The 27,233-nt window shown below is 40.0% G+C and overlaps 1 protein-coding gene across 6 annotated transcripts in view; it reads right to left on the minus strand.

Moving 5' to 3' along the window:
- Positions 1 to 27,233, minus strand: part of Ophn1 (oligophrenin 1) — a 323,759-nt gene that overhangs the window by 36,442 nt on the left and 260,084 nt on the right. For 5 of the 6 annotated variants that reach the window (XM_070040238.1, XM_070040237.1, XM_070040233.1 and 2 more), the window contains 2 exons: positions 5,148 to 5,295; positions 873 to 1,196 (listed from right to left, as the gene is read on the minus strand). In XM_070040238.1, the coding sequence (XP_069896339.1) occupies positions 873 to 1,196; positions 5,148 to 5,295 (472 nt within the window). The remainder of the gene's footprint in view (positions 1 to 872; positions 1,197 to 5,147; positions 5,296 to 27,233) is intronic. The other variant, XM_070040239.1, reaches the window with a different exon arrangement.

Raw genomic sequence — 27,233 nt, forward strand, 5'->3', positions numbered from 1 at the left:
TTTGATTTAGCTTGTAACTCTGTAGTTCCCAGCTTTGAATCTTTAACATGTCATTTATCTCTAGGATCCTATTTCTAACAGAAAAAAACTCCAAGAATATATTCTCCAGAGAAGGATAATGAGTATAAGAAGTAGTATCATATCAGCATCTACCACAATGTCCAGGTACATAGAAGACACTTAATAAACAATGATAGAGACAGGAATGATAGTAAATAAAAGCATCAAAATGTATCCTTACATTTATAACCCTAGCTACTCAGGAAGCTGAGATCTGAGGATCAAGGTTCAAAGGCCAGCCTGCGCTGGAAAGTCCATGACACTGCTTTTTACAGGGGCATTGGTCATGGGACTTGAACTCTGAGCTGGGGCGGGGGGGCTATCCCTGAGCTTTTCTGCTCAAGGCCAGTGCTCTACCACTTGGAGCCGTAAGTCCACTTCCCTTTGTTCTAGTAACTAACTGGAGACAAAAATCTCACAGACTTTCCTGCCTGGGCTAGCTTGGAACCTTGATCCTTAGATCTTAGCTTCCTGGGTAGCTAGGATTATAGGAGTGAGCCACCAGCTGCCATGAAACTCTTATTTCCAATTGATCACCAAAAAACCAGAAGTGGAACTGTGGTTCAAGTGGTAGAGCACTAATCTTGAGCTAAAAGGCCAGGGAAGACCAAGAAGCCATAAGTTCAAGCCCTAGTAACAGTGCACACATATGTGTATAAGCACGCGCGCACGCACGCACTCACGCACACGCACACACACACACACACACACACACACACACACACACACACAGAGTCTCTCCAATCCCAGGAGGCTCTCAAGGCATAAAGTAGTTGGGATCAGTTCTGTTTCCCAGGTTTTCAAGCACTTACCCTCCTTGTGCTGAACCAGGGGCCTGGGAGCTGGTCTCTTGATATGAAAAGAAGGAGTCTTTGTAGAACCAGAGCCTACCACAGGTCCATTGGTGGCCTTTGGTGTGGCCTTGGTCCCTCCATCATGTAGCCTGGATGTCAACTTCCCCACATCCATGTCAAGGCAGTGTTCCAATTTGCCATCAGAAACAAGCCTGCTAGGGGACTTTCTCCCAGAATCAGCTTCCCCACTCCTCTGTATAGGGGGTTTGTGGTGTTGTGGCAGCTTGGGGGGTTCTAGGCTGCTGGAGATTGTACCATTGGGTGTTGAGTGTTGGATTTCATCTGGAAAGAGTAAATGGAAAGAGAAACAAACTATAAGGACCTCTAAAAATGTTTGATATTAGCCGGATATTAGTTGTTCATGCCTGTAATTCTAGCTACTCAGGAGTATGGTATCTGGGGACAATGGTTTGAAGCCAGAAAACCTGGAAGTGGTGCTGTAGCAAAAAAGCTCAGGGAGAGTGTCTAGGTCCTAGGTTAAGCCCCACAACTGACAAAAAAGTTTTATTTTGATACATGCATATATAATTTTAAAAATTTGTACATATTTCCAGAAATTGCTATCACTGTAGCACCATCTGATTACATCTCACAAAACAGTCTCTGTCCTCTCTGATTCATATGAAATCCCAGGTCCTATTCAAATGGGGATTCAAAATATGAATATGATTTGTCATGATCATGATTCAGTGCAACACAAATAAACCAAGCTGTTTTAGTCAGAGATTTGTAATTCAAAAGGGACTTCAAGTCTCCAATCAATTGCATGTTTTATCCTTTTTAAATAAAGACATAAGCTAATTCTTAATTATCTACCTCAGATTCCAAGTTAATAAACACAACAGAATTTAACTTCTTTCTCTACCCTGTTAAAGAAACTCTCCGTCATCTGTTTATGTTCTTCCTTTGGCTTTTGTGGTCTACAATTTTCTCTGATATTAGACCCTGCTTTTTATTGCTTCCACATCTTACTTAAAGAGAAAGCTGGGTGCCAGTGGTTCTCTTCTGTAAACTAGCTACACAGGATGCTGAAATCTGAGAATGGAGATCAAAAGGTAGCTGGGGCAGACAAATTCATGATTTTATTATCTCCAATTACCCATCAAAAAAGTAGAAGTAGGCTGGGAAGGTGGCTCAGTGGTAGAACGCTTGCCTTGCATGCATGAGGCCCTGGGTTCGATTCCTCAGCACCACATAAGCAAAAAGAAAAAAGCCAGAAGTGGTGATGTGGCTCAAGTGGTAGAGTGCTAGCCTTGAGCTGAAGAGCTGAGGGACAGCGCCCAGGCCCAGAGTTCAGGCCCCACGACCGGACCCCCCCCCTCCAAAAAAAGTAGAAGTGACATTGTGGCTCAAATGGTAAAGCACCAGCCTTGAGCAAAAAAACTAAGGGACAGCACTCAGGCCCTGAGTTTAAGCCCCAGGAGTCACACACACACACACACACACACACACACACACACACACACACACACACACACACACACACACACACACACACACACACACACACACACACACACACACACACACACACACACACACACACACACACACACACACACACACACACACACACACACACACGACATCCATGCAAACCAGAGACACTCTGTAAAGGAAATTTACAAATACATTCAAATTTTTCAAAATGGGTTTTTAAGTGATTAACAGTATACTACAAGACTATCAGTGAATTTATCCAGTTGTTAACATCTACAGTAAGGAGACTGTCTCATCCCTTGGTAGAGTGAGGGAGAAGGATGGGGGTGTGACAAGGCTGAAAGGGGCAACATTGATCAAGATGTGTTATATTCATAAACTGCTTTAGCAAATGGAAAATCTTATGTATGACTACTTGAAGATAATTTTTTAAAAAGAAAAAAAAGAAAATTTAGAACAAAGCTCAGTAACTATGAATATAGATTCTGTTCAACAAAATGAAACCTGGCAGATGTAGCAGCCAATTGTTATACATGGCTTTTATCTTGATCCTGGTGTGTATGTATATGTGTGTGTATGCCAGTACCACTGGGGCTTGAACTTAGGACCTCACCTATTCCTTAGCATTTTCATTCAAGGTTGGCACTCTACCACTTGAACCATATCTCCACTTTTGACTTTGTTGCTGCTTAATTGGATATCAGAGTCTCATGGACTTTCTTGTCTGAGTTGGCTTCAAACCATATTGCTTAAATCTCAGATTTGTGAATAGCTAGGATTACAGGCATGGTTGGGCTCTAGAAGTTTAATGAGATAATAGGAGAATTTAGACACTTGAGTAGCTCATTGATCTTAAGAAATTATTGGTTTTTTAATTTTTCTTTTTAAGTATGATGAATAAAATTTAGATCTTATAAAAATGTTCTTGTCTTCCAGAGATACATGAGAACTTTATGTGTAAAATATCATGATTTATTTAAGAACATATATTTTTTTAAATAAACAAATTTAGCTTGGCCAGAATATTTGAGGTGAAAGAATGGTCAGGGCTTAAACCTAGGATGTAAAGGAATCCATGATGCTGGTGGAAATATCTACTGAAATGATGTTTACAAAGACAATAATGCATTTGGGGATAAGATAATGAACTACTACTTGTGAAGAACAGGAGTGAATAGAAGGATTGCATGCTTCTTAGAATGCTGTTGAGGCATATTATAGGAAGCATAATGTTCTACTGGGCAAATGAGCTCTGGCATAAGATAGATGGGTACAAATTAGTTTTTGTCATTTAGTACCACTAGTAATTAGGCAATCTATTCTCCCTCCCTGAGCCTTCAATGACTTCACTATAAAATGGAATTCCACATACCTACCTCACATAGGAATGCAGATGATTAAATTAGATTCTTGATTCCCAACCCCTTAGGATGGTTCAAATGAAAAAGTCAGGCTATAGCAACTATTTAAACCATTTAAAGAAATTAGAACCCTCATTCATTGTTGGTGGGAAAGTAAAATGTAACACTGCTTTGGAAAATACCCCAACCATTCTCCAAAAGTTTAAATACAGAATGATCATATGTTTACAGATTTTATAGATAGTTGTAGTATATACTCAAAAAAAACTAACAGCAGTTGTGCACTAGTTGCTCACACCTATAATCTTAGCTACTAAGAAGGTTGAAAAATGAGGATCAAAATGCAAAGCCAGCCTGAGCAGAAAAGTCCATGAGACTTATCTTCAATTAACCAGCAAAATCCAGAAGCATAGAAATGGCTCAAGTGGTAGAGTGCCAACTTGAGCAAAAACAGGCAAGCAAGAGTGTGAGGTCCTGAGTTCAAGCTTCAGTATTAGCACAAATAAAAAGCAGTTGAGTATAATAGCAGTGGCTATCTGTATCTTCCTTGATCCTCCAAGCTCCTTGAAGTCAAGGACCATATCATTCTTTCCCCTTACACATAGCACACTACAAAGCATATAGTAGTTATTCAATCCGTGTTCTCTGTATTTGAATTTAAAAATTTCTGAGCAGTTGGGTGCCAGTGGCTCACATCTACTAGCTACTAAGGAAGCTGAGATCTGAGGATCATGGTTCAAAGACAGCCCAGGCAGGAAAGTCTGTGAGACTCTTATCTTCAATTAGCCACCAAAAAGCCAGAGGTAGAGCTGTGGCTCAAGTGGTAGAGCACTAGGCGTCAGCAAAAAGAAGCTGAAAAACAGTGCCCAAACCCTGAGTTCAAACCCCAGGACCAGCACAAACAAAAAATAATAAATCTCAGAACACTGAGAAAGCACCTTAGGCACACATTTCAATCAATGTATTAAAGGAATGGATCTAAGAACAGCTTGGGTCTTCCACTGGCCTTGTAAAGGATCATGGAAGCTCCCTTTACAAATTATTCCTGTCCTCTCCATTATCAAAACCTGAATTTCTTCCTTAGGCAAAATGCATGAAACTTGCTTCTCTTGGCTGACTTAAAATTTTTTTATTATCTTTAAGTAGTTGTACAAAGGTGTCTCAATTCTATATGTCAGATTATAAGTACAATGAATTTTGATCAATGTCACCTCTTCCATCATTCTCCCCTATCTCTCCCAACTCCATCCCTTCAAGTTACCTGGTTCCATTTTTCACATATATACATTGACTATTATGACTGCATTCACCCATAGAAAAGTTCTAGCTCTATGTAAAGAAAAAGGGCCACATGTCCAGTCCTGACATGCAGTATTCTCTTAGTGTCTACTCATCCATCATTCAGAAGCCATAGGGACATCTCAGTACTGACCTTCACTTTCATCCAGGGAGGACGTATAGAAAACCGTCCTTTCTCGAAGCAAGCGCTTGGAAATAGTGATTGGTTTGTGCCTTCTTGCTGTCACACGAGGTGGAGGCACTGGAGGGGCCGTGTTTTCCTCAGGTGGACCTAAGTAAATCTGTGGAGGGGTAGGGAAGACATCCAGGTGACAGTTATGACCAGGTGTTGTCTCCCCAGTGTGACCCACCCCAATACCTGCTGCACTGTATTTAATCTAATCTGCATGTAAATAATAAAAATACAGTTAAAGGAAACAGGGTTTTCCCTACCCACTCTAAGTACTAGCAAGTATTTAGACATCTCCTGCCATATGAAAGATACAGAATTTGGCTCTCTTCATTGCTGAGGGAAGAATGCAGATAACAGGTAGTTCTTGATGGCCTGGCACCAGTGGCGCATGCCTGTAATACTAGCTACTCAGAAGGCTGAGATCTGAGGATTGCAGTTCAAAGCCAGCCTGGGCAGGAAAGTCCAGAGAGTTTAATCAAATTGACTATAAATAAATAAATAAATAAATAAATAAATAAATAAATAAATAAATAAATAAATGTTGGAATTCTGGGCACTGGTGGCTCACACCTGTAATCCTAGTTACTCAAGAAGGCTGAGATCTAAGGACTGTGGTTTGAAGTCAGCCCAGGCAAGTAAGTCTGTGAGACTCATATCTGATATAAATTAACCACCTGATAAAGCCATAAGTGGTGCTGTGGGTCAAGTTGTAGAGTGTTAGTCTTCAGCACAAAAACTCAGGGACATCACCCAGGCCCTGAGGTCAAGCCCAGAACTGGCACCAAAAATTTAAAAAAGAAAGTAAGTTGTGATGATTCACTTACTGTCTGGGCGACTTTACATAAGTTACCTCCCTTCTCTAAACCTTGGCCCCACTCTCATCTGGAACATGGGGATAGCAACTGCCCACTTCACAGGGTGAGAATGATATAAAAAAGCTGTTATAGAGTTCTATATGGATGAGTGTAAGAAATAGAGAGATACCAAACACAACTAATGTGTTCCTATGCCCTTAGGCACTCACTATTTATGAAAGGATGCCAAAAGACCTGGTTATATTATCTGTCTAATGCTGGAGAAAAGAATGAGGAAAACTTATTTCCCCTTCAATGTCATTTTGTTCTTCTAAAATCTTGTGTCATGGTGCAATATATATTGAAGAAAATAGAGGTGTGATGGTACATGTCTGTAATCCCAGCACTTGGAAGGGATAGGTACAAAAATTGCAAGTTGAAGACTTAAAAAAAAAGTGAGATCTTATCTACAAACAAAATGCAAAAACAAAATGCCTTGGACACTATACAGAGTTATGGAGAAATTTAGGAGGTGTCATGATTAGAATTTTTCTATAGTGCTTCGTGTATCCTTCAGGATTTTCTCCTCTTGAGAGACTGATCTTTCAGTCTGAGTGCACACACGTACTTTGGGATAACACATATATATGCTCAGGGAGGAAAAGGATCCCTAGCCAACCAGTGAGAATAACAGTATTGACCACAATGATTACTGGGAAGAGAAATGTCAGAGCCTGGCAATTTTGCAGGCAAGAGTCATTATAGAAGCCACATCATTGAAAACATATGGGAAGCCGGGCACTGGTGGCTTATACCTCTAATCCTAGCTACTCAGGAGGCTGAGATCTGAGGATCATCGTTCAAAGCTAGCCCAGACAGGAAATGCTGTGAGACTCTTATCTCCAACTAACCACCAGAAAACCAGAAGCAGTGTTGTGGCTCAAAGTGGTAGAGCACAAGCCCTGAGCCAGAGACCTCAGGGACAGTGCCCAGGCCCCAAGTTAAGGCCCACAACTGACCAAAAAAAAAAAAAGAAAAAGAAAAGAAAAGAAAACACGTGGAAGCCGGTGTATGAGCTGGACTATAGATGTGTGACCAATCACAAACCAGTATATGCCTCCTGTTGGTGAGGAAAAAGATTAGCATGGCAGCAAACAGAGGGGGATATTGAGGTGACATAGCTCTAGGTCTTATCCTGGTTTTGCCTCAACTAATCATAGTGTAAACAGCAAGCATTTTATAAGCATCTGCTTATAAGCATCTGCTTATAGTAGTTGTTACAATTATTCCTTGTTATACCACAAACACATGAGCACCTTTGCACTGACTCTTCCTTCCTTCCTCCTTCCCTCCCTCCCTCCATTCCTTCTTTTTTGTGTACACAGATACTACGTACTGGTACTGGGGCTTGAACTCAGGGCATGCGTACTGTCTCTCAGCTTTTTCACTCAAGGCTGGCACTTTAGCAATATCTCTACTGCTAGCTTTTGGTTAGCTAACTGGAGATAAGAGAATCACAAACTTTCTTACTTGGGCAGGCTTCAAAAGGTGATCTTCACACCCCAACTGCCTCAGTAGCTAAGATTACAAGCATGAGCCACCAGATTGCACTATTTCTTAGACCTGGAGCACATTCCCCAAATGTCCATATAGCTTGTTTTCTCTATTTCCCAGAATTCTAAGCAAATAGACCTTTCTCAGGAAGTCCTTCCAGTTGATGTGTAACTTCCGTGATAAGCAGATCTCTCTCTCTCTCTCTCTCTCTCTCTCTCTCTCTCTCTCTCTCTCTCTCTCTCTCTCTCTCTCTCTCTCCCTCTCTCCCTCTCTCTCTCCCCCTCTTTCTCTCCTTTTTTCTGCCAGTCTTGGGGCTTGAACTCAGGGCCTGGGCACTGTCCTTGACCTTCTTTGGTTCAAGGCTAGCATACTACCACTTCAGCCACAGTGCTACTTCCAGCTTTTTCTGGTGGTTAATTGGAGATAAGAGTCTCACGGACTTTCCTTCCCAGCTGGCTTCAAACTGCGATCCTTAGATCTCAGCCTCCTGAGTAGCTAGGATTAACAGGTGTGAGCCTTAAGCACCCAACTGATTTGTCATTTAAAAAAAAGTGTCTAATATGAACCTCTTGTTTCCATATATTGGAGTTCTTGTTGATATGCTTCATTATATATGGTCCTATGCATTAAGCAGTTGAGTTATTGAGATCCCCTCTAGAGCATCATAGACATATTCTACTCCTTACAAATGAGGGAGATCATGCAACCTACTTTTCTTCGGGTTGGGCTTACTTAATATCTTTTTTCCCAAGTCTTTCTATTTCCTTAGGAATGGAGCAATGTTATTCTTTCTGATGGAAACATAGAATTCCATTGTGCATATGTACGACATTTTCTGGATCCATTCATTTACTGAGGGGCATTTGGGTTGGTTCCATATCTTAGCTATGGTAAATAATGCTGGAATATAAACATCATCATGCTGGTAGCTTTATTGTGGCCTTGTTTGTGATCATTTGGGTAATTCCCAGAAGTGGGATTGTTGGGTCATAGGGGAGCTCTATGCTCAGTCTTTTGAGGAAACTTCACACTGCTTTCCAGAGTGGTTGAACAAGTTTGCATTACCACCAACAGTGTAGCAGTTTTCCCCTTTGGCCACATTCCCACCAGCATCTGTTGTTGTTAGATTTCTTGATTATGGTCATTCTAACTGGTGTAAGGAAGAATCTCAATGATGTTTTGATTTGCATTTCTTTTATAGCCAGAGATGTTGAGCAATTCTTCATGTGTCTCTTGGCTATTCGTATTTCCTCTTCAGAGAAGTCTCTCATAAGATCTTTAGCCCACTTTTTTAATGGGGTGGTTGTTTCTTTGGGGATTTGTTTTTGAAGAATTTAATTTCTTGAGCGGTAGATATATTTTAGATATGAGACCCTTGTCTGTTGTTTGGGTGGTGAAAATCTTCTCCAAGTCTGAGGGATTTCAATATATTTTGCTAGCTACTATGTTCTTTTTTTTAATTGTTCTATTTTTTTCTTCCTTTCTCTTAGTTTTTTCTTTAACCTCGTGTTTTGATAAGATAATGCAATATGTGGAAGGGAAAGGGAATCACAGAAAGAGCAGGACAACGAATGAACCAAAGCAATATTGATACTCACCTGACACTATGTTGGATACAAACGTTACAACTTGGGGGGGAGAGGGATAGGGAGATAATGAGGGATGGGATAACAATGATTGAAAACAAATTTACTTCATGTAACTGTAACTCCTCTGTACAGCACCTTCACAATAAAATAAAATTAGAAACGAAACATACTTATTGCCTTACTTATGTAACTGTAACTCAGCTCATCCCCTTTTCAATAAAAATAAATAAAAGAAAAAACGGTTAGGGTAAAGCCACTGTGTGGCAAGCAAGAGGCCTTGAATTGAAACTGCAGTGCCACTAACCAAAACAACCAACCAATCAAATCAAATCAAAACAAACAAATAAAACATATGGACTTCAAGTCGTTGTTCTTTTTTTTTTTTAAATGGCAAACATAGCCAGGTGTCAGTGCCTCAAACCTGTAACACTCACAAATCAGAGATTCAGAGGATCACATTCCAAAGCCAGTCCAAGTAGAAAAATCCATGAGAACCCATCTTCAAAATAACCAAGAAAAAAAAAGCTGTACTGAAAGTATGACTAAGGTGGTAGACTGTCAGCTAAACAAGTAAGCCGAAAGAGCATGCAAGTTCCTAAGTTCAAGCCCTAGTACCAGCACACACCATACAAAAAGTAAGCATATTTATATAATTATGGTATATACAACCAAAACAGTCCTCTGAAAAGATAAAAGCAGCAATTTTTTTCTGGATGAGATAGGGCAACAGGGACTAATTTAAAACCACATGCACCAATGGTTTCGGAGGCACTGAGAATCCATCTGGCCTTGAGACAGTAGTCGCTGAAAGACAGAGAAGATTATCTCACTTGCAACCTGCAACATATTTTACAGGCCATAGTGCAGGAAAAGAGGCCACATGGAGCCCAGCAGCTTCCTTAAGTTAAAGATATGGAGTTGGGAAAAGGGGAAATGGCAAGGACGCTAGAGCTTTTAAGAAGGAGTATGGGAAGAGAAGACAGCTGCCCTTGTGCACTACAAACTTCAAAACAATGTTAAGAAAAATCACACCACTAAACCAGAGGGGGGGAAGGAGAGACAGAGAGAGGTTTTGTTCAGTGATTGGATGGCTTCACATAGTTAGATATATAAATTCTCCCAAAATTATCACAATCCCAATATATAGTAAAGTGAAAATTCATAAATTCACTTGAATATTTATTATTTGGAGCAAAGAACTTAGCAAAAACAATCTTGAAAATGAAAATCAAAGTTGGAGGAGTTGGCATTACCGGATTTCAAGTATCATTACAAAGCTACAGTAATCAAGGACTGGAGCTATAGTCCTGTTGTAGAACACCTGCCTGGCATGCACAAGTTGGTTAGTTCCATCCCAAATACCACAAAATAAAACTACAATGATCATAACAGCATGGCACTGGTATTAAACTGGTTACTAGGTCAATGAAACAGAATACAAGAATAGATTTACACTTATTAGGATGAGTTTCTAAAAAGGTAATTCAGTGGAAAAAGGATGAGAAACATGGTGAGATAATGCTATATTCATAAACAATACCATATGTAAAAAAGAACCTTATACCACATAGAAAAACTAATTCAAAGCAAAAAGGGGTGACATTGCTCAAAAGATAAATGTAGAATTGTAAAATTGTATAACCCCTTGTATAACACCTTAAGAATAACAATACACTATGTTGAAAGTGAACTTTACAATTTGGGGGGGAGAGGGAGGAGTTGGTAGGGGAAAAACAAAGGAGGAGGTAACAATGCTCCATAGGAAAAGCACTCATTACTTACACATGTAACTGTAACCTCTCTGTACAGTATTTTACAATAAAAAACATATATAAAAGAGTAACAATAAAATTATATTTAAAAATTAACTCAAAATAGTTTATTCCCAAATATAAAAGATAAAAATACAAAACTTTCTAGAAAAGTCATTGTTACTTTAGTTTAGGAAAAGATTTCTTAGATACAAAGATTTATGAAAAAAAAGAATGAACTATTGATTCACAGAACAACTTTATTTAATCTCAGAAAAAAATATGTTGAATAAAGAACACAGAGCAATGCTAGGGGGCAGTGGCTTATGCCTGTAATTCTATCTACTCAGGAGTCTGAGGTCCCGAGATTAAAGTTCAAAGTCAGCCTGAGCAGACAAATCCATAAGACTCTATCTCCAATTAGACTGCAAAAGCCATGGAAGCATGGCTCAAGAGGTAGAGCTCCAGTGGTAACCAAGCAAGCTGAGTGAGAGCATAGGGTTTTAAGTTCAAGCCTTTACAATGGCACACACACACACACAGAGTACAGAGAAAAGTCAATATATACTACATAATTCCATGCAAAACTAGAAAATGTAAATTAAACTATACTGACAGAAAGCTGCTCAGCAGTTGGCTAAAGTGGGGTTGATGTGTGTGTAGGTCAGGAAGGTGAGGGACTTCAAAGAGACAAGAGGAAAATTTTGAGGGAGATAAATATGTTCATTCTCTTGATGGTAGTGGTTTCACAGATGTACACATATGTTAAACCTTATAAAATTTTATGTATTTAAGTAAGTAGAGTTTATTTCATCTATACTTCCTATATTTCATAAAACTATTTAATAATATACTATAAGCCTGACATGGTGGTGCATGCCTGTAATTCTAGCTACTCAGGGAAACAAGCAGGAGGATCATGAAGTAAGGGAAAAGTTAGTGAAGATACTATGTCAAAAATAAAATAAAAACCTGCCAAGAGCTGGTGGCTTACAACTGTAATCCTAACTAATCAGAAGGCTAAGATCTGAGGCTCAGAGTTCAAAGCCAGCTTGGGCAGGAAAATCTGTGAGACTCTTATCTCCAATTAACCACCCAAACAAGCTGAAGGTAGAGCTGTGGCTCAAGTGCTAGAGCACTAGCATAGACTTGAACTCAGGTACTGTGCACAAGCCCCAAAACAGACACTAAATTATATATCTGTATCTATATCCTTATCAGTATAGATGATACCGATACAGATATAGATATAGATATCTCCCTGGGTTCAATCCCCAGTCCCACATGGAAAAAGGTATATATCACATCAATTTAATTCATACTGTTTTAAAAGTGACTGCTTCTTCACAAATATTTGCTTAGCAAAAGTATCCTCATATTAAGATCTTAAAAATATTTTTTTTTATTTTTATTTATTTATTTATTTTTTGGGTCCGGTCGTGGGGCCTGAACTCTGGGCCTGGGCGCTGTCCCTCAGCTCTTCAGCTCAAGGCTAGTGCTCTACCACTTGAGCCACAGCGCCACTTCCGGCTTTTTTTCTTTTTGCTTATATGGTGCTGAGGAATCGAACCCAGGGCCTCAGGCATGCAAGGCAAGCGCTCTACCACTGAGCCACCTTCCCAGCCCTTAAAAATATTTTTCAATATTTTTTCTAAGTATTATTTCTTCTTTTTGTGTTTAGATACATATTCTGCTTAGTTTGAGTATGTTTCAAGATGATTAGTTTATCAAATAGACAGCAAATTTCATATATTAAGCTTCCAGTATTTTTAAAACTGCCCCAAATAGTTAAAATAGAAGTAAAACAAAAGGGATATTACATAAAATAATGGCAGCTATGATTTAATAACGTTAAATTTTCTTTAAGGCAAAAGATATCATTAAAAAATAGCCCTAAAGTAAATTAGGGGAAAATGTTTAGAACATACATAAAATAGACAAGTAGTTAATATCAAGTCTATGAGAAATAGAAAATTTGGAACAAAGGGATCAAAAAGAATATACATACACCCAAAAGGACATGCAAAAGGAAAATGAATAGAAAGTGGTGCTGTGGCTCAAGTGGTAGAGTGCTCATCTTGAACCTAAGGGCTCAGGAACAGTGTCCAGGCACAGAGTTCAAGCACCACAACTGACAAAAAACATTCTCAAAATGAAAATGAATAGCTTACAAACATGAAAAATGTAATTCACTGCATTAGTAATTATCATAATGTTTTAAAAAGAAGATAGTCCATTTTGTTTATTAGAAAAATTTGTATTTTACTGAACCAGAGAAGGTGTATGTGAAATAGGTCTCCTAATAATCCTGTTGGGAGACAGTTTTGCCTTACTTCTATGAAGGGGGAGGGATGGTCACTCTTCTGGGAGCAATTGTGATTTTACATGCCTCTCTTTAATCTAATCTGCCAAGCATCATTCTTGCCACACAAAAAATACAAAAAAAAATCACAAAATGTCTATTAATTCATCAACTGATGAATTGTTATGCAATCATCAAAATGATGTAGATTTCTGTAAATTATTGTAGAAAGATCAAGTAAATATAATTTCTATTAGTCTCAATTTTCTAGTATACCAGAAGAGATTGTGTCTATGTCTATCTTCAAGATAAAATGACTAAAGCCAACTGATAAACATATCTATGTAAGCCGGGCGCTGGTGGCTCACGCCTGTAATCCTAGCTACTCAGGAGGCTGAGATCTGAGGATCGCGGTTCAAAGCCAGCCCGGGCAGGAAAGACCGTGAGACTCCTATCTCCAATAAAAACCACCAGAAAACCGGAAGTGGCGCTGTAGCTCAAGTGGTAGAGCGCTCGCCTTGAGCTGAAGAGCTGAGGGACAGCGCCCAGGCCCAGAGTTCAAGTCCCATGACCGACAAAAAAAAAAAAAAAAACATATCTATGTATTTATCTAGTATAAACTTCCTTTTCTTCTCTCTAGAGACTTTTATTTTGAGAACAGGTCTTTGCAACTGGAAGGGGGAAATTTTGTCTCCCAGAGCATATTTTTTATGACTATGGAAATACTTTAATGTTACAAGACAATCTCCACAACAAGGAGGTACTGGTCCAAAACACTGAAAATAGAACCAACACTAAGTAAGAAACTCTGGTGTATAAAAAATGAATAGTCTCATATATATATAGTCATATATATATATATATATATATATATATATATACACACACACACACACACACACACACACAAATGGAATCTCATCCATCAGAAAGGATAATATTGTATCATTTGCAAAGAAATGGAAGGAGGGCTGGGAATATGGCTTAGTGTAGAATGCTTGCCTAGCATGCATGAAGCCCTGGGTTCTAATCCTTAGTACCACATAAGCAGAAAAAGCTGGAAGTAGTGCTGTGGCTCAAGTGGTAGAGCACTAGCCTTCAGCTAAAAGAAGCTCAGGGACAGTACTCAGGCCCAGAATTCAAGCCTCAGGACTGGTTAAAAAAAAGAAATGGAAGGACCTCAAAAAAATATGTTGAATTAAGTCAGGCCCAGAGAGACAAGGGAAGCATGTTTTCTCTCATGTGTGGAAGCTAGAATTCATTTATAAATATATAAGTAAATACATAGTAGTATGCAAGTGTATACAAATATATTAACTGATATACATAGATAACAGGGAGAACTCAAATAGTGTAATTCGTTAAAAAGGCAAAGGCAAAGTTCAACAAGATAAATACCTGGAAAGGGGTACTCAAAAGCAGTGAGGTAGGTTCAAGGGAAAAGGTATGGATGAATGAAGAGGAAAAGAGGGGGAAAATATAGTTAAGTATTCAATGTGTATGCTACAAAATTAAGAAGAGTGATGGCAGGCACATTTGTTCATGCCTGAAATCTTAGCTAGTCAGGGGCTGAGATCTGAGGATTGAGGTTCCAAGCCAGCCCAGGTAGGAAAGACTGTGATACTCTTATCTCCAGTTAATCATAGAAAAAATGGGAAGTGGTGATGTGGCTCAAGTGGCAGACAGCTAGCCTTCAGGAAAAGGAGCTCAGGGACAGCCCCCAGGCCCAGAGATCAAGCCCCAGGACTTGGCAAGACAAAATTTAACCTGAACTGACTTACTGAATATGCTTAGATATCCATCTATCAATTCACCCTTCTATCTATCCCATCCATCTATCTCACTATCCATACTTCTACACATCCATCCATCCATCTATCCATTAGTGTACATCTGTAATGTGAGGGAGTTCCACTGTGATGTTTCCATATATGCACTCCATGTACTTGGAACAAATGTACCCACTCCATCATATTACTACTGCTCTCCTCTCTTCGCTCCCCTTTTTCCAACCTCAATTGGTGGGATTCATTGGGTTGTAAATGTATGTTATATATAAACATATATGTGTATATATGTATATTCAATGTTCTCTAAATCTCTTTACCTCTCAGTATTTCCTTCTTACCCATTTCCTCCAGGTTGCTATTTTAGATCTTTCAATTTTTTTGTGGGGGGTACTGGGGCTTGAATGGAAGGGCCTGGACACTATCCCTTAGCTTTTTTGCTCATGTCTGGTGCTCTACCACTTGAGCCATACCTCCAGTTCTGCCTTATTTATTTTTTGTTCGTTTTTGCTGTTTGACTAGAGTCTCATGGAGTTTTCTGTGTGACTTTGAACCAAGATCCTTATATCTTGGTCTCCTGACCAGGTAGGATTACAGGCATGAGAGCATCTGGCTGTATAATAATTCTTTTTTTTTTGGGGGGGGGGGGGAGGTCCGGTCATGAGGCCTGAACTCTGGGTCTGGGCGCTGTCCCTCAGCTCTTCAGCTCAAGGCTAGCACTCTACCACTTGAGCCACAGCTCTACTTCCTGTATAATATTCTTTACAGCCAGTTTTTCAGTTCTTTAGTTTTCTTTTCTTTTATTGTTAAGATGCTATATAGAGGGTGTAAGGAAACGCCCCCCTCGCAGGCCTAATCTGGGCCCTCAATAGCAGCGCCTGCGCAGTAGGTGAGGCACCTCCTACTTCCAGCCTCCAAAGAGCCAGACAGCGCCATTTTCTCCCTTTCCTCCTGAGAACTTGGCCTTGTCAGCTCTGCTGGCAATAAATCTTTCCTTCTACTTAACTTCTGTCCGAGTAGACTTTTGGGTTACTTTCTTTGGGTTACTTCCTGCCCAGGTTTACATTTTCTCCTTCAGAGGGATCACAGTTACATGAGTAAGACAATGAGTATACTACTTGTTGGTCATTGTTACCCCTTCCTTTCCTTGTTGTTGTCCCACTATCCCTTCCGTCCTCCACCTCCCACATTCCTAACCCTCCCCCACATCCCCACTGAAGTTATAATGTTCGTTTCCAATATACTGCTCTGTGGGTATCCTTGTTGTAATGGGTCGTCCTATGTTCTTGTTTCAGTGTTTTGTTATTCCCCTTCCCCTCCCCAGATTAGACATGTATATACAAAATACAGGGTACCAAATCAAGTATGGTCACAACAGGGGATATACCATTTGGGGAAGAACATACAAAGGAAACAACAACAAAAAATAAAATCACATGGTACAATAAAGACATACCTCTGTGTCCATATCTTGGGGTTCATTTCACTTAGCATCATCTTATATGGTCATTTTACATGGTTTTTGAGCTTTTCCGCTCATCTGATAAGATTATCCTATATGTATACTAATTATTGCAAATAAAGGAAACCATGGGACCTAAATTTCTTAGGGACTGGGTAATTTCACTTAATATAATTTTTTCCAAGTCTTTCCATTTCCTAACAAATGGGGCAGTGTCATTCTTTCTGATGGAAACATAGAATTCCATTATGTAGGAGTGTGTGTGTGTGTGTGTGTGTGTGTGTGTGTGTGTGTGTGTGTATGTATCACATTTTCTTGATCCACACATCTACTGAGGAACATCTAGGTTGGATGCATATCTTAGCCATAGTGAATAATGCTACAATAAACATAGTTGTGCTGGTAGCTTTAGTATGGCCTTGTTTGGGATCATTTGGGTAAATGCCCAGAAGTGGGATTGCTGGATAATAGGGGAGCGCTATGTGGAGTCTTTTGAGGAACCTCCATACTGTTTTCCAAAGTGGTTGGACAAGTTTACACTCCCACCAACAATGCAGTAGAGTTCCCTTTTGGGCACATCCCCTCCAGCATCTTTTTTTAATTAGATTTCTTGATTCTAGCCATTCTAACTGGGGTGAGGTAGAATCTCAATGTTGTTTTGATTTGCATTTCTTTTATGGCTCAAGAAGTTGAGCTCTTCTTCATGTGTCTATTGGCCATTCTTATTTCCTCTTCAGAGAAGTTTCTCTTTAAGTCTTTAGCCCACTTGTTGATGGGGTTGTTGTTTCTTAGAGGATTTGTTGTTGGGGGACTTAGTTTTTCGAGTTCTAACTATATTTTAGATATGAAACCCTTGTCCATTATATGGCTAGTGAAGATCTTCTCCCAACCATGGGCTTTCTATTGATCTTGCTAGCTAAGTTCTCTGTCATGCAGAAACTCTGCAATTTCATGCAGTCCCATTTGTCCAACATTTCTTTGATTTGTTGTGTCTCTGGATCTTTATTAAGAAAATTTCAGCCTGTGAAGTTCTTCAGTTTTCTATAGTTTCTCAGTTCTTTGCTCTCATTCTTGGATGTATCCAGAGGTCTCTGGGCCTAGAACATTTTCCTCCTTATGGAAGAGGCTGCTAATTGTTTCCCAGTAACCAACTTCCTCTGCTTCTAAATAGAAACTGCCGAGTTCTACCAAAATACCTGTCCTTAATTTTTCTTAGCTTTCCTTTTTCTCTTTTTCTTTTTGTAGTACTGAGAATTGAACCCAGAACACTATGTTTATCACAGTCCACCCATTCCTTTTACTTTTAGTTTGTTTGTTTTTTTTAGATAATATTCTTGCACTAACTTTTCCTAGGCTGGCCCAGAACCATGATCTTCTTACTTCAGCCTCCAAAATGACTTGGAATACAAGCATGTATCACCACATCCAGCTTAATTTTGAGATACAATCTTGCTAACCTGGGGCTGGGAAGGTGGCTCAGTGGTAGAGTGCTTGCCTTGCATGCCTGAGGCCCTGGGTTCGATTCCTCAGCACCACATAAGCAAAAAGAAAAAAAAGCCGGAAGTGGTGCTGTGGCTCAAGTGGTAGAGCGCTAGCCTTGAGCTGAAGAGACAGTGCCCAGGCTCAGAGTTCAGGCCCCACGACCAGACCCAAAAAAAAAAAAAAAAAAAAAAAAAAAACAATCTTGCTAACCTTTTTCCCTGGGATCAGCCTTCAACCATGATCCTTCTACATCTACCTCCTGAATAGCTAGGGTTATTGAAAGGCACCACATGCCCCACCCCTCTCTAGGTAATTACATTTTAAACAAAAGAATACAAGTAATACACACAGAAGAAGTATATGCAATTTTTTAAATCTACATCCAGGTTTTTTTTGTGTGCCAGTACTGGAGCCTGGATACTATCCTTCAGCTTTTTCACTCAAGGCTGGTGCTCTACTACTTGAGCCACATTTCTACTTCTACCTTTATGCAGCTTAATAGGAGATGAATCTCACCAACTTTTTTTCATAATCTCAGATCTCAGCCTCCTGAGTAACTAGGATTACAGGCGTGAGCCACATGCACTCAGCTGATTCATATTTTTATAAAGAAGCTGTCTGCATTCTACTCTCTTTTCACTCTTTCTATCTGGGTGGCAAATAGAGATCAATGAAATGTCATCTAGGACCTAGAGATCAAATAGTGAGGATGGCTTACATGAGACAAAAACAAAATGAAATTCTACCTTATTTGAACCACTCCCATTGCAGTTCCTATTTCAGAATAACCTTTAGGGTAGATCAGCCTTTACCTCAATCAATCCACTTCTTTCTTTGACTTCTATAACTCCATGTATGCATTACCCATTGTACAAATCCCTTTCTAATTTCATTGCCATATGCTTCTACAGCACCCAGAAGCATCCTCATCACAGGATTACCGTACTACATTCTATCAGGTAGTCCCAAATCCCTACCAGTTCCATGACTTTGCTCACAGCAAAATAATTCATATCTAGAGATGATGGCTTAGTAGGACCCCAATCAAGAAGTAGCAGCTTTAGCTGGGCACTGGTGGTTCATGCCTGTAATCCTAGCTACTCAGAAGGTTAAGATCTGCGGATTATACTTCAAAGCCAGGCCATGAGACTCTTCTTTCCAATTAACCATCAGAAAACCAGAAGTGTTGCTATAGCTCAAAATGGTAGAGTGCTAGCCTTGAGCAAAAGAGCTCAGGGACAGCACCCAGGCTCTGAGTTCAAGCCCCAGGGCCATCACAAAAAAGAAGTAGCAGCTCAATGAGAGTTTTCAGAATGAATGAAAACATCTTGGCTTGCCATGCCCATGAACATCCATTAAACAAGAGAGGATTTTTTTTTCCCTACGTATTCTTCCTCCAACTGGACACTGGGAAAGTAGAGCATAATGCAGGTTTAAGAGCCAGATGATCACCAGACTCAGTTGTGTTAAGGCTTAGCCACTTGCTGCCTATGCAATCTTGGGCCAGGTATGTCAGCTATCGGAGTTTCAAAGTCAAAGCCCAGATTACATTTCAAAATTTTGGTTGCAACATGAAGATCATACTACAGTTGTGGTAACTGAATGAAATTATAGACACAAAGAGCCTAGCCTAGATATTAGGTACCCAATAAATGGTAGTTATTTATACTAACTACCAAGAATAAAGAGACATTAAACCCATGTCTCCTTGGAAAGAGACAGAGACAGAGAGAAACACATACATTCACAGGGAGATGAAGGTAATAGAGGGAAGAATTGAGAGGAAGAAAAACTGAGATCTGAACACGAGCAGTTAAAAAGGTTGTGTGCCCCGAATAGCAAAAACGCTCCTCAACGGAAAGAACACTGCTGGAGGAATATCAATACCAAATTTCAAACTCTACTATAAAGCCATAGTAATCAAAACAGCTTGGTATTGGCATAAGAACAGACCTCAGGACCAATGGAATAGAATTGAAAACCCAGAAATAAACCTACAGACCTATAGCCATCTAATCTTCGATAAGGGAGCTAAAACAATAGAATGGAAGAAAGACAGCCTCTTCAGTAAATGGTGCTGGCAAAATTGGTTAACTACATGTAGAAAACTAAAGCTAGATCCTTATATATCACCCTGCACCAGAATCAACTCCAAATGGATCAAAGACTTTGAAGTCAAAGCAGACACTCTGAAAATATTACAGGATGGAATAGGAGAAACCCTAGGTCTCCTTGGCTCAGGCCGAAATTTTTTGAATAGAGACCCGGAAACACAACAAATCAAAGAAAGGTTGGACAAATGGGATTGCATAAAGTTGCAGAGCTTCTGCAGGGTAAATGACATAGCTAGCAAGATCAATAGAAAGCCCACTGATTGGGAGAAGATCTTTACTAGCCATACAACGGACAAGGGTCTCATATCTAAAATATACTTGGAACTCAAAAAATTAAACCCCCCAACAACAAATCCTCAAAGAAACAACTGCCCAATAAATAAGTGGGCAAAAGACTTAAAGAGAAACTTCTCTGAAGAAGAAAGAAGGATGGCCAATAGACACATGAAGAAATGTTCAACATCCCTAGCCATAAAAGAAATGCAAATCAAAACAACATTGAGATATCACCTCACCCCAGTTAGAACAGCAAAAATCAAGAACTCTAACAACAACAGATGCTGGAGGGGATGTGGACAGAAAGGAACCTTACTTCATTGTTGGTGGGAATGTAAACTTGTTCAACCACTTTGGAAAGCAGTATGGAGGTTCCTCAAAAGACTTCACATAGAACTCCCCTATGACCCAGCAATCCCACTTTTGGGCATTTACCCAAATGTTTACAAACAAGACCACACTAAAGCTACCACCACAACAATGTACACATTGTACACGTCTCATTGACAAAATCTCCTTCCTTACAGCAGGCTGATTTTTAAGCTCCCTATCCTAAAGTGCTCACAAAATTCTACCAGCTGTGATGACAGCTGCCTGTGCCACCTGGACAAGCTCTGTCTTCTCCGAGTACACTGAGACACTGCTCAGAAGCCTTTGGAAATCAGTTCAGCAATGTGCTGCTAAGCAGAGCTCAGAGAAGATGATTGATAGCCTTGAAAGCAGATGTGAGAAGCCTTGAGGAGATGGGTGGGGTTCAGAGAGATTGGGGGGTAGGAGAATGATGGAAGAAATGACATTGATCATGATGTACTTACTGTACTTATAAACTGATTTGAATTGGAACCCCTGTGTACAACTACTTAAAGATATGCTTTTAGAAATGAGAGAAGTAAAAAAAAAGCAATTCCTCTTGGGGGTCCTCTCTGAAGTGAAAATGTGGCCCACATAAACCTACAGTCATCATCATAGATTGCAACATCCTTCCCCAAGCTGGTCTGCAGATGGAAAGCTTAGAGCCAAACTTTAATGTGGAACTGTTTTACTGTGGTAGAAGAATTGATTTTCCTTGTTTTCTGTTCTGTGGGCCCTTCAGAGATCTCAAAGAACTAGTCTTTAATGATGAGCTTTAACCTATGTGATACAGATATTCCCTTTGGAAAGTGAATGAGCAAATGGTCCTCTTAGCTCATGCCATTCCAGCCACTCTGATCCTTTTGTTGTTCCACATGCTAAGCCTTTGCCTTGTTTCTCGCCCTTCACAGGGTGAGAATTTTATATCCACTATGGCTTGTCCACTTACTCTACTTATTTTTCTGCCTAAATATCACATCAACAGAGGCCTTCTCTGACCATCTTCTATAAAATATCACCATATATCACACTTTTTTGCCAGTCCTGGGACTTGTAATTCATGGCCTAGCCACTGGGCTTCTTTTGCTCAAGTATAGTACTCTACCATTTGAGTCACAGCTCCACTTCCATCTTTGTGGTAGTTTATTGGAGATAAGAGTCTCACAGACTCCTGCATGGGCTAGCTTTGAACTGTAATCCTCAGACCACAGCCTCCTGAGTAACCAGGATTATAGGTATGAACCACTAGCACCCAGCTTATTTTTATTTTTTTCATTTTTGGCCAGTCCTGGGGCTTCAACTCAGGGCCTGGGAACTGTCCCTGAGCTTCTTTTGCTCAAGGCTAGCACTCTACCACTTAAGCCACAGCACCATGTCTGTTTTTTTCTATTTATGTGGTACTGAGGATTAGAACCCAGGGCTTTATGCATGCTAGGCAAGCACTCTACCACTAAGCCACATTCCCAGCCCTCATTTATTTTTATTCAGACCACTGACCACTACCTGGTAAATTTATCTAACTGCTTATTATCTGTCTCTATTCAGTAGAATTCATTTTATAAAGCCTTTGTTTAGCCAGGCACCGGTGGCTCATGCCTGTAATCCTAGCTACTCAGGAGGCTGAGATCTGAGGATCACAATTCAAAGCCAGCGTAGGTAGGAAAGTCCCTGAGACTCTTGTCTCTAATAAACTACTCAGAAAACCAGAAGTGGTGCTGTGGCTCAAGTGGTAGAGTGCAAGCCTTGAGCTGAAGAGCTGAGGGACAGCTCTCACTTCCAGAGTTCAAGCCCCATGACCAACAACAACAACAAAAAAAAGACATTTGTTTATAAAGTACCTACAGCTTGGCTGATGTGTAGTAGGAATTTAGTAAATATTTATTGAATGATTGGGCATCATTAATGCCTTGGAAACAGGACTATGAATTATGGGCTTGGGAGGGAAAACTTCATAGTCTCTCTTAAGAGAAGTGAAAAGGAAGGGAGGGAGAGTCTTAACTTGCTTTTGCCAGCCCAACTTTAACAAGAAAACATTTAGATAAAAAGAGAGTTTGAGTCAGGTGCTATTGGCTCACAGTTGTAATCCTAGTTGCACAGGAGACTGAGATCTGAGGATTGTGGTTCAACGCCATCTGGGAACCAGGCACCACTGGCTCAGGTCTGTAATCCTCACTACTCAGGAGGCTGATAATCTGAACATCAGGGTTTGAAGCCATCCCAGGCAGGAAAGTCTTGGAGACTCTTATTTCCAATTAACCACCAAAAGAAGCTAGAATTAGATCTATGGTTCCAGTGGTAGAGCACTAGCCTTGAGCAGAAAAGCTCAAGGACAGTGTCTAGACCCTGAGTTTAAGCCCCAGGATTGGCACAAAAAAATGCCAGCCTGGGCAAGGAAGTCCTGAGACTCTTATCTCCAATTAACCAGCAAAAAGCTGGAAGTAGAGGTATGGCTCAAGTGGAAGAGTATCAGCCTTGATTGAATAAACCAAGAGAAAATAAGGCAAGAAGAAGGAAAGGGAAAGGGAAAAGGAAAGAGAAAGGAAAATAAAGATGAAAATGGAGGAGAGGAGTTTTAAGTGTCAAGAGGGAAAAAAAACTCAGCGTACTCCATTTAATTCCCCTCTAACTCCTTGAATACCTATGAAACAATTCATTTAAGGCAGGTTTTGACGAAGAAAAAAAAATAGAAGAAATCTGAAGCTCATTGTATAGGGCTTTTCTCAAAGGCCAACACCAGGTAGTATAGGATATACAACTTATCTCCTTCCCAGCTCTCAGGCTTTCATTGTAAAAACAAGAGAGCAGAGCACAAACGTGAGATGCTGCCTGAACTTCTCCCCCAGAAGAATGACTAACATGTAGCTATAGTTGGGCAAGTTTTTCCCAGCGTTCAACCCCTTGGTCAGAGTCAGTTTTAATGGTCAACTCCTATACAGAGTTACTATGTGTCAGACACAATTTTTTTTTCCTCAGTGAGAACTTGGGCTTGACAGATATATATGGTTAGTTAACATTAAAATCAGCACAAAATAAATTCCTCTTTTCACTTTTTTCCACAGGATTGAAAGAATAATTGGAGAAAAAAGTGGAAGTTGAAGAAACTATCAGTAGAACTTGGCAAGGTATCTCTTGTTATTTTACCTCCTCAGGATACTAGAATGATTCTTATATTGGTGAAAATTTAACTAGGCTGTTTTGTTTGCTTGTTAGGTTTTTTGTTTGTTTTTGGTGGTATCAGAGCCTTGCATTTACTTGGCTTGCTTGCTTGCTCAGCTGGTGGTCTACCACTTGAGCTCACTTACAGCCCAGCTTTTTGCTGGTTAATTGGAGGTGTGACTTCTTCCCTGGGCTGGCTTCAAACCCAGATCCATTGATCATAGCCTCTAGTGTAGCTAAGTTTACAGGTGTGACCACCAGCACCCAGCTAAGTAGGTATGGTATCTTAACTGATACACAGACTAGACTAATTCATTTGAGGAAGAAGACTATAGAGGGGGGCCAAAGGCTAGGCTGGGAGAAAAGAGTGTTCCTTATTCAAGGTTACATGATAATAAGTGGCAAGGCTGTGATATGTCTAACTTCAAGGCTAACTCTGTTTCCATTCATATAGTAGAAACATAGAAGGAAACATTTCACATTTAAAAATAATACCTTCTATGGGAGCTATCAGGCACAACAAATTTTCCTACCATCTGAAACTCCATAAGTAAAACAAATGGATTTATCTCTTGGTTTTTGATAGTGACTTCAGAAAAACAATCCCATTGGGTGGTCAGGTAGAATCTGGGGGGAAAATCAGTGCTTGTTTTCTGAGTACACACCTGGTCAGTACTTGGGAGAATGTTAGCTGAGTTGAACCTAAAGGCCTGATTAAAGAGAACTAACTATCCAAGGAATACTATTGCATTCTGATGGGCCTTGGATGGGAGGACTAAATCTGAGTGTTAACACTTGTTGGTCATTGAGGTATAGCTGGGTATAGATCCCCTCCACTGGGAAAGGGGTTCATGAACTGCTTGCCTAAGTTTGGTCACACATGAATCTCCTCTGGATTCTTCTTTGCCATGTCTTGAGGTGTGAAAGAAAGAAGAAGTTTAGCATAACACGGTCATTTCCAACTGTAAAAGGCCAAGAGAGTACATTCAACTCTTGGAAATCTTGGCAGAACTGAGCAACTCTCCAGATTTGCCCCAGATGCTGTTTTGGGGCTGCACATACCAAATTGTACAAAAAATTCTTGCCTTTCTATAAATCAAAGCTACAATACTTGGCTCTGATGAATCCCAGCTTTCCACTGAGTCTCCATTTCTACTCTGGCTGATGCTACACTGAGCTTTCTGGGGTCTGGTTATATTTGAAAACACTGTATTCAGAACTGCATTAAAAACAAAGGTGGCAATGGGGTCAAAAATAATGAGCTCTTAGCATTTGGCACAAACCACATTAAACATCAAGTGTGTCACCAAGTTTGCTTAGAATATGTACAGAACTTTGAAAATGTCACGTCTGTTGTTACCAAGAGCCAGGTTTATTTTTTTTAAGAGGGCTGTCACTAAAGCTGTGCTTCAATTCAGCAAACATATAGTCTTGAAGGGATTTAGAGATGGAATATTGTACAATCCTATTTCATCCCACTCACCCACATTAGACTTATAGGAAAAGTGATGTGCGAATTTACTGCAGAATTGAGACTAGAACCTGAGTTCTAATGACCAGTCTAATACCTATTCCTTAAAACATAATATCTACTTTAGGAAAGAGTTGGGATCCCCACTGGTTATATTTCATTATTCTCATTGTCTGTCCATCCAAAGCCAGTTGCTTTGTGATGAAATACCAAGGGGAAAAAAAGAACAAAGTGAGATCCTGTGACGAATACTCCTTATCTACTTAGCTTGGATGACTGTGTTTTCTATTAAGAAAGGGATAGTAAATTTCAGGTGCAATGTTCTTAGATGATTTTAGTCTGGCAAAGCAAAAAGGTTTTCTATCATTTAGCAACACAAACACCTGTATGACAAGTTCTTTTGAATATGAAGAATTAAGAGATAGCAAGGCAAATGGATTATGGGATTCAGAAAATGTGGCACATGCCTATAATCCCAGTACTCAGAAAGCTAAAGTGGGAGGATCTTGACTTCAAGGCCAGACTGAGCTACCTAATGAGACCCTATCTCAGAAAACAACATGTATGAGTTTGGGAGAGATGGGGAGAATGATGAAAGGAGTGATACTGATGCATTCTACTCATAAACTGACATGTTGAACAGAAACTCTTTTGCCCAACTTAATGATAATTTAAAAAAGAAAAGAGCAAAAAAGTTTATGAGAAAATGCCATTAATAAACTAAAGTTCTGGGACTACAGTAAAAGGGAGGTGGTACAGGGCCTGAAGAAGTACTAAAATTTGGTGGTAACATGCTATGTACAGAGTACTTGACATGTTTATCTCATTGATTCCTCGCAACAAGCCAGAGAGGTATTCTCACGTTTCTAGCAAGAACAAGGCACTTAGGGAAGAACCTCTGCTTGCTCAAAACTACTCAGCTAATAAAGAATGAAGCTGAGAGTCAGCCCCAGGACTGTTCTCTTTGTGTGTGTGTGTGTGTGTGTGTGTGTGTGTGTGTGTGTGTGTGTGTGTGTGTGTGTGTGTGTGTGCGTACTTAGGGCATGGGTGCTGTCCCTTAGATTTTTCATTCAGACTAGTACTCTACCACTTTTCTACTTCTGGCTTTTTTGCTAGTTAATTGTAGATAATAGTCTCACAGATTTTCCTGCCTGGGCTGGCTTTGAACTGCGATCCTCAGGTCTTAGCCTCCTAAGCAGCTAGGATTGTAGCTGATTATACCTAGCTTCCCCCCCCCCATTTTTTATATTACATTCTTCTATTTTGAACATTTGGAAAGCCTACTGAGGTGAAATTTTTCACAATTTAGATGAAAAGTTCTTAATCTAAAAATGTCACAGTAACCTCGTTATAAAGTCTCATAGCCAAGAGAAAAAAATTCCCTTATTGGTCATCAGTGGCTCATGCCTGTAATCTTAGCTATTCTAGAGGCTGAGATCTATGAATCGTGGATCAAAGTCAGCCTGGGCAGGAAAGTCTATGAGACTCTTTTCTCCAATTAACTATGAAAAAGCCAGAAATGGCACTTTGGCTCAAAGTGGTAGAGCACTAGCCTTAAGCATAAAAGCTCATGGACAATACCTGGGCCCTCAGTTCAAGACCCAGGACTGGCCCAAAAAATATTACCCCAGTTTCTCTCAGTGTTCTCTACCAGTTCCTAGCCTCTGAAAATCCTGTGGATACTCCTATGTGGCAGAAATCTGAGGTTGCTTCAAGTCTGACTGACAGTATATCCATCTGGTCCTCTAGCCTACTGACCAATCTTCTGACATTGTCTATACTTTATTATTCACATCTGATACCTCACACTTCTCCACAGAGACCAGCAAAAGCAAAAGGACATAATATGAAACAATCATTGTCCACTGAGGCAAATGGACTATATGATCTTTGAAAACAGTGTGTGTGTGTGTGTGTGTGTGTGCGCGCGCGCGTGCACACGCGCGCGCGTGCGCGCA

The sequence above is a fragment of the Dipodomys merriami genome, unplaced genomic scaffold (assembly GCF_024711535.1).
Source record: "Dipodomys merriami isolate MVZ:Mamm:240054 unplaced genomic scaffold, mDipMer1.0.p SCAF_3, whole genome shotgun sequence".
Classification (NCBI taxonomy): Eukaryota; Metazoa; Chordata; class Mammalia; order Rodentia; family Heteromyidae; genus Dipodomys; species Dipodomys merriami.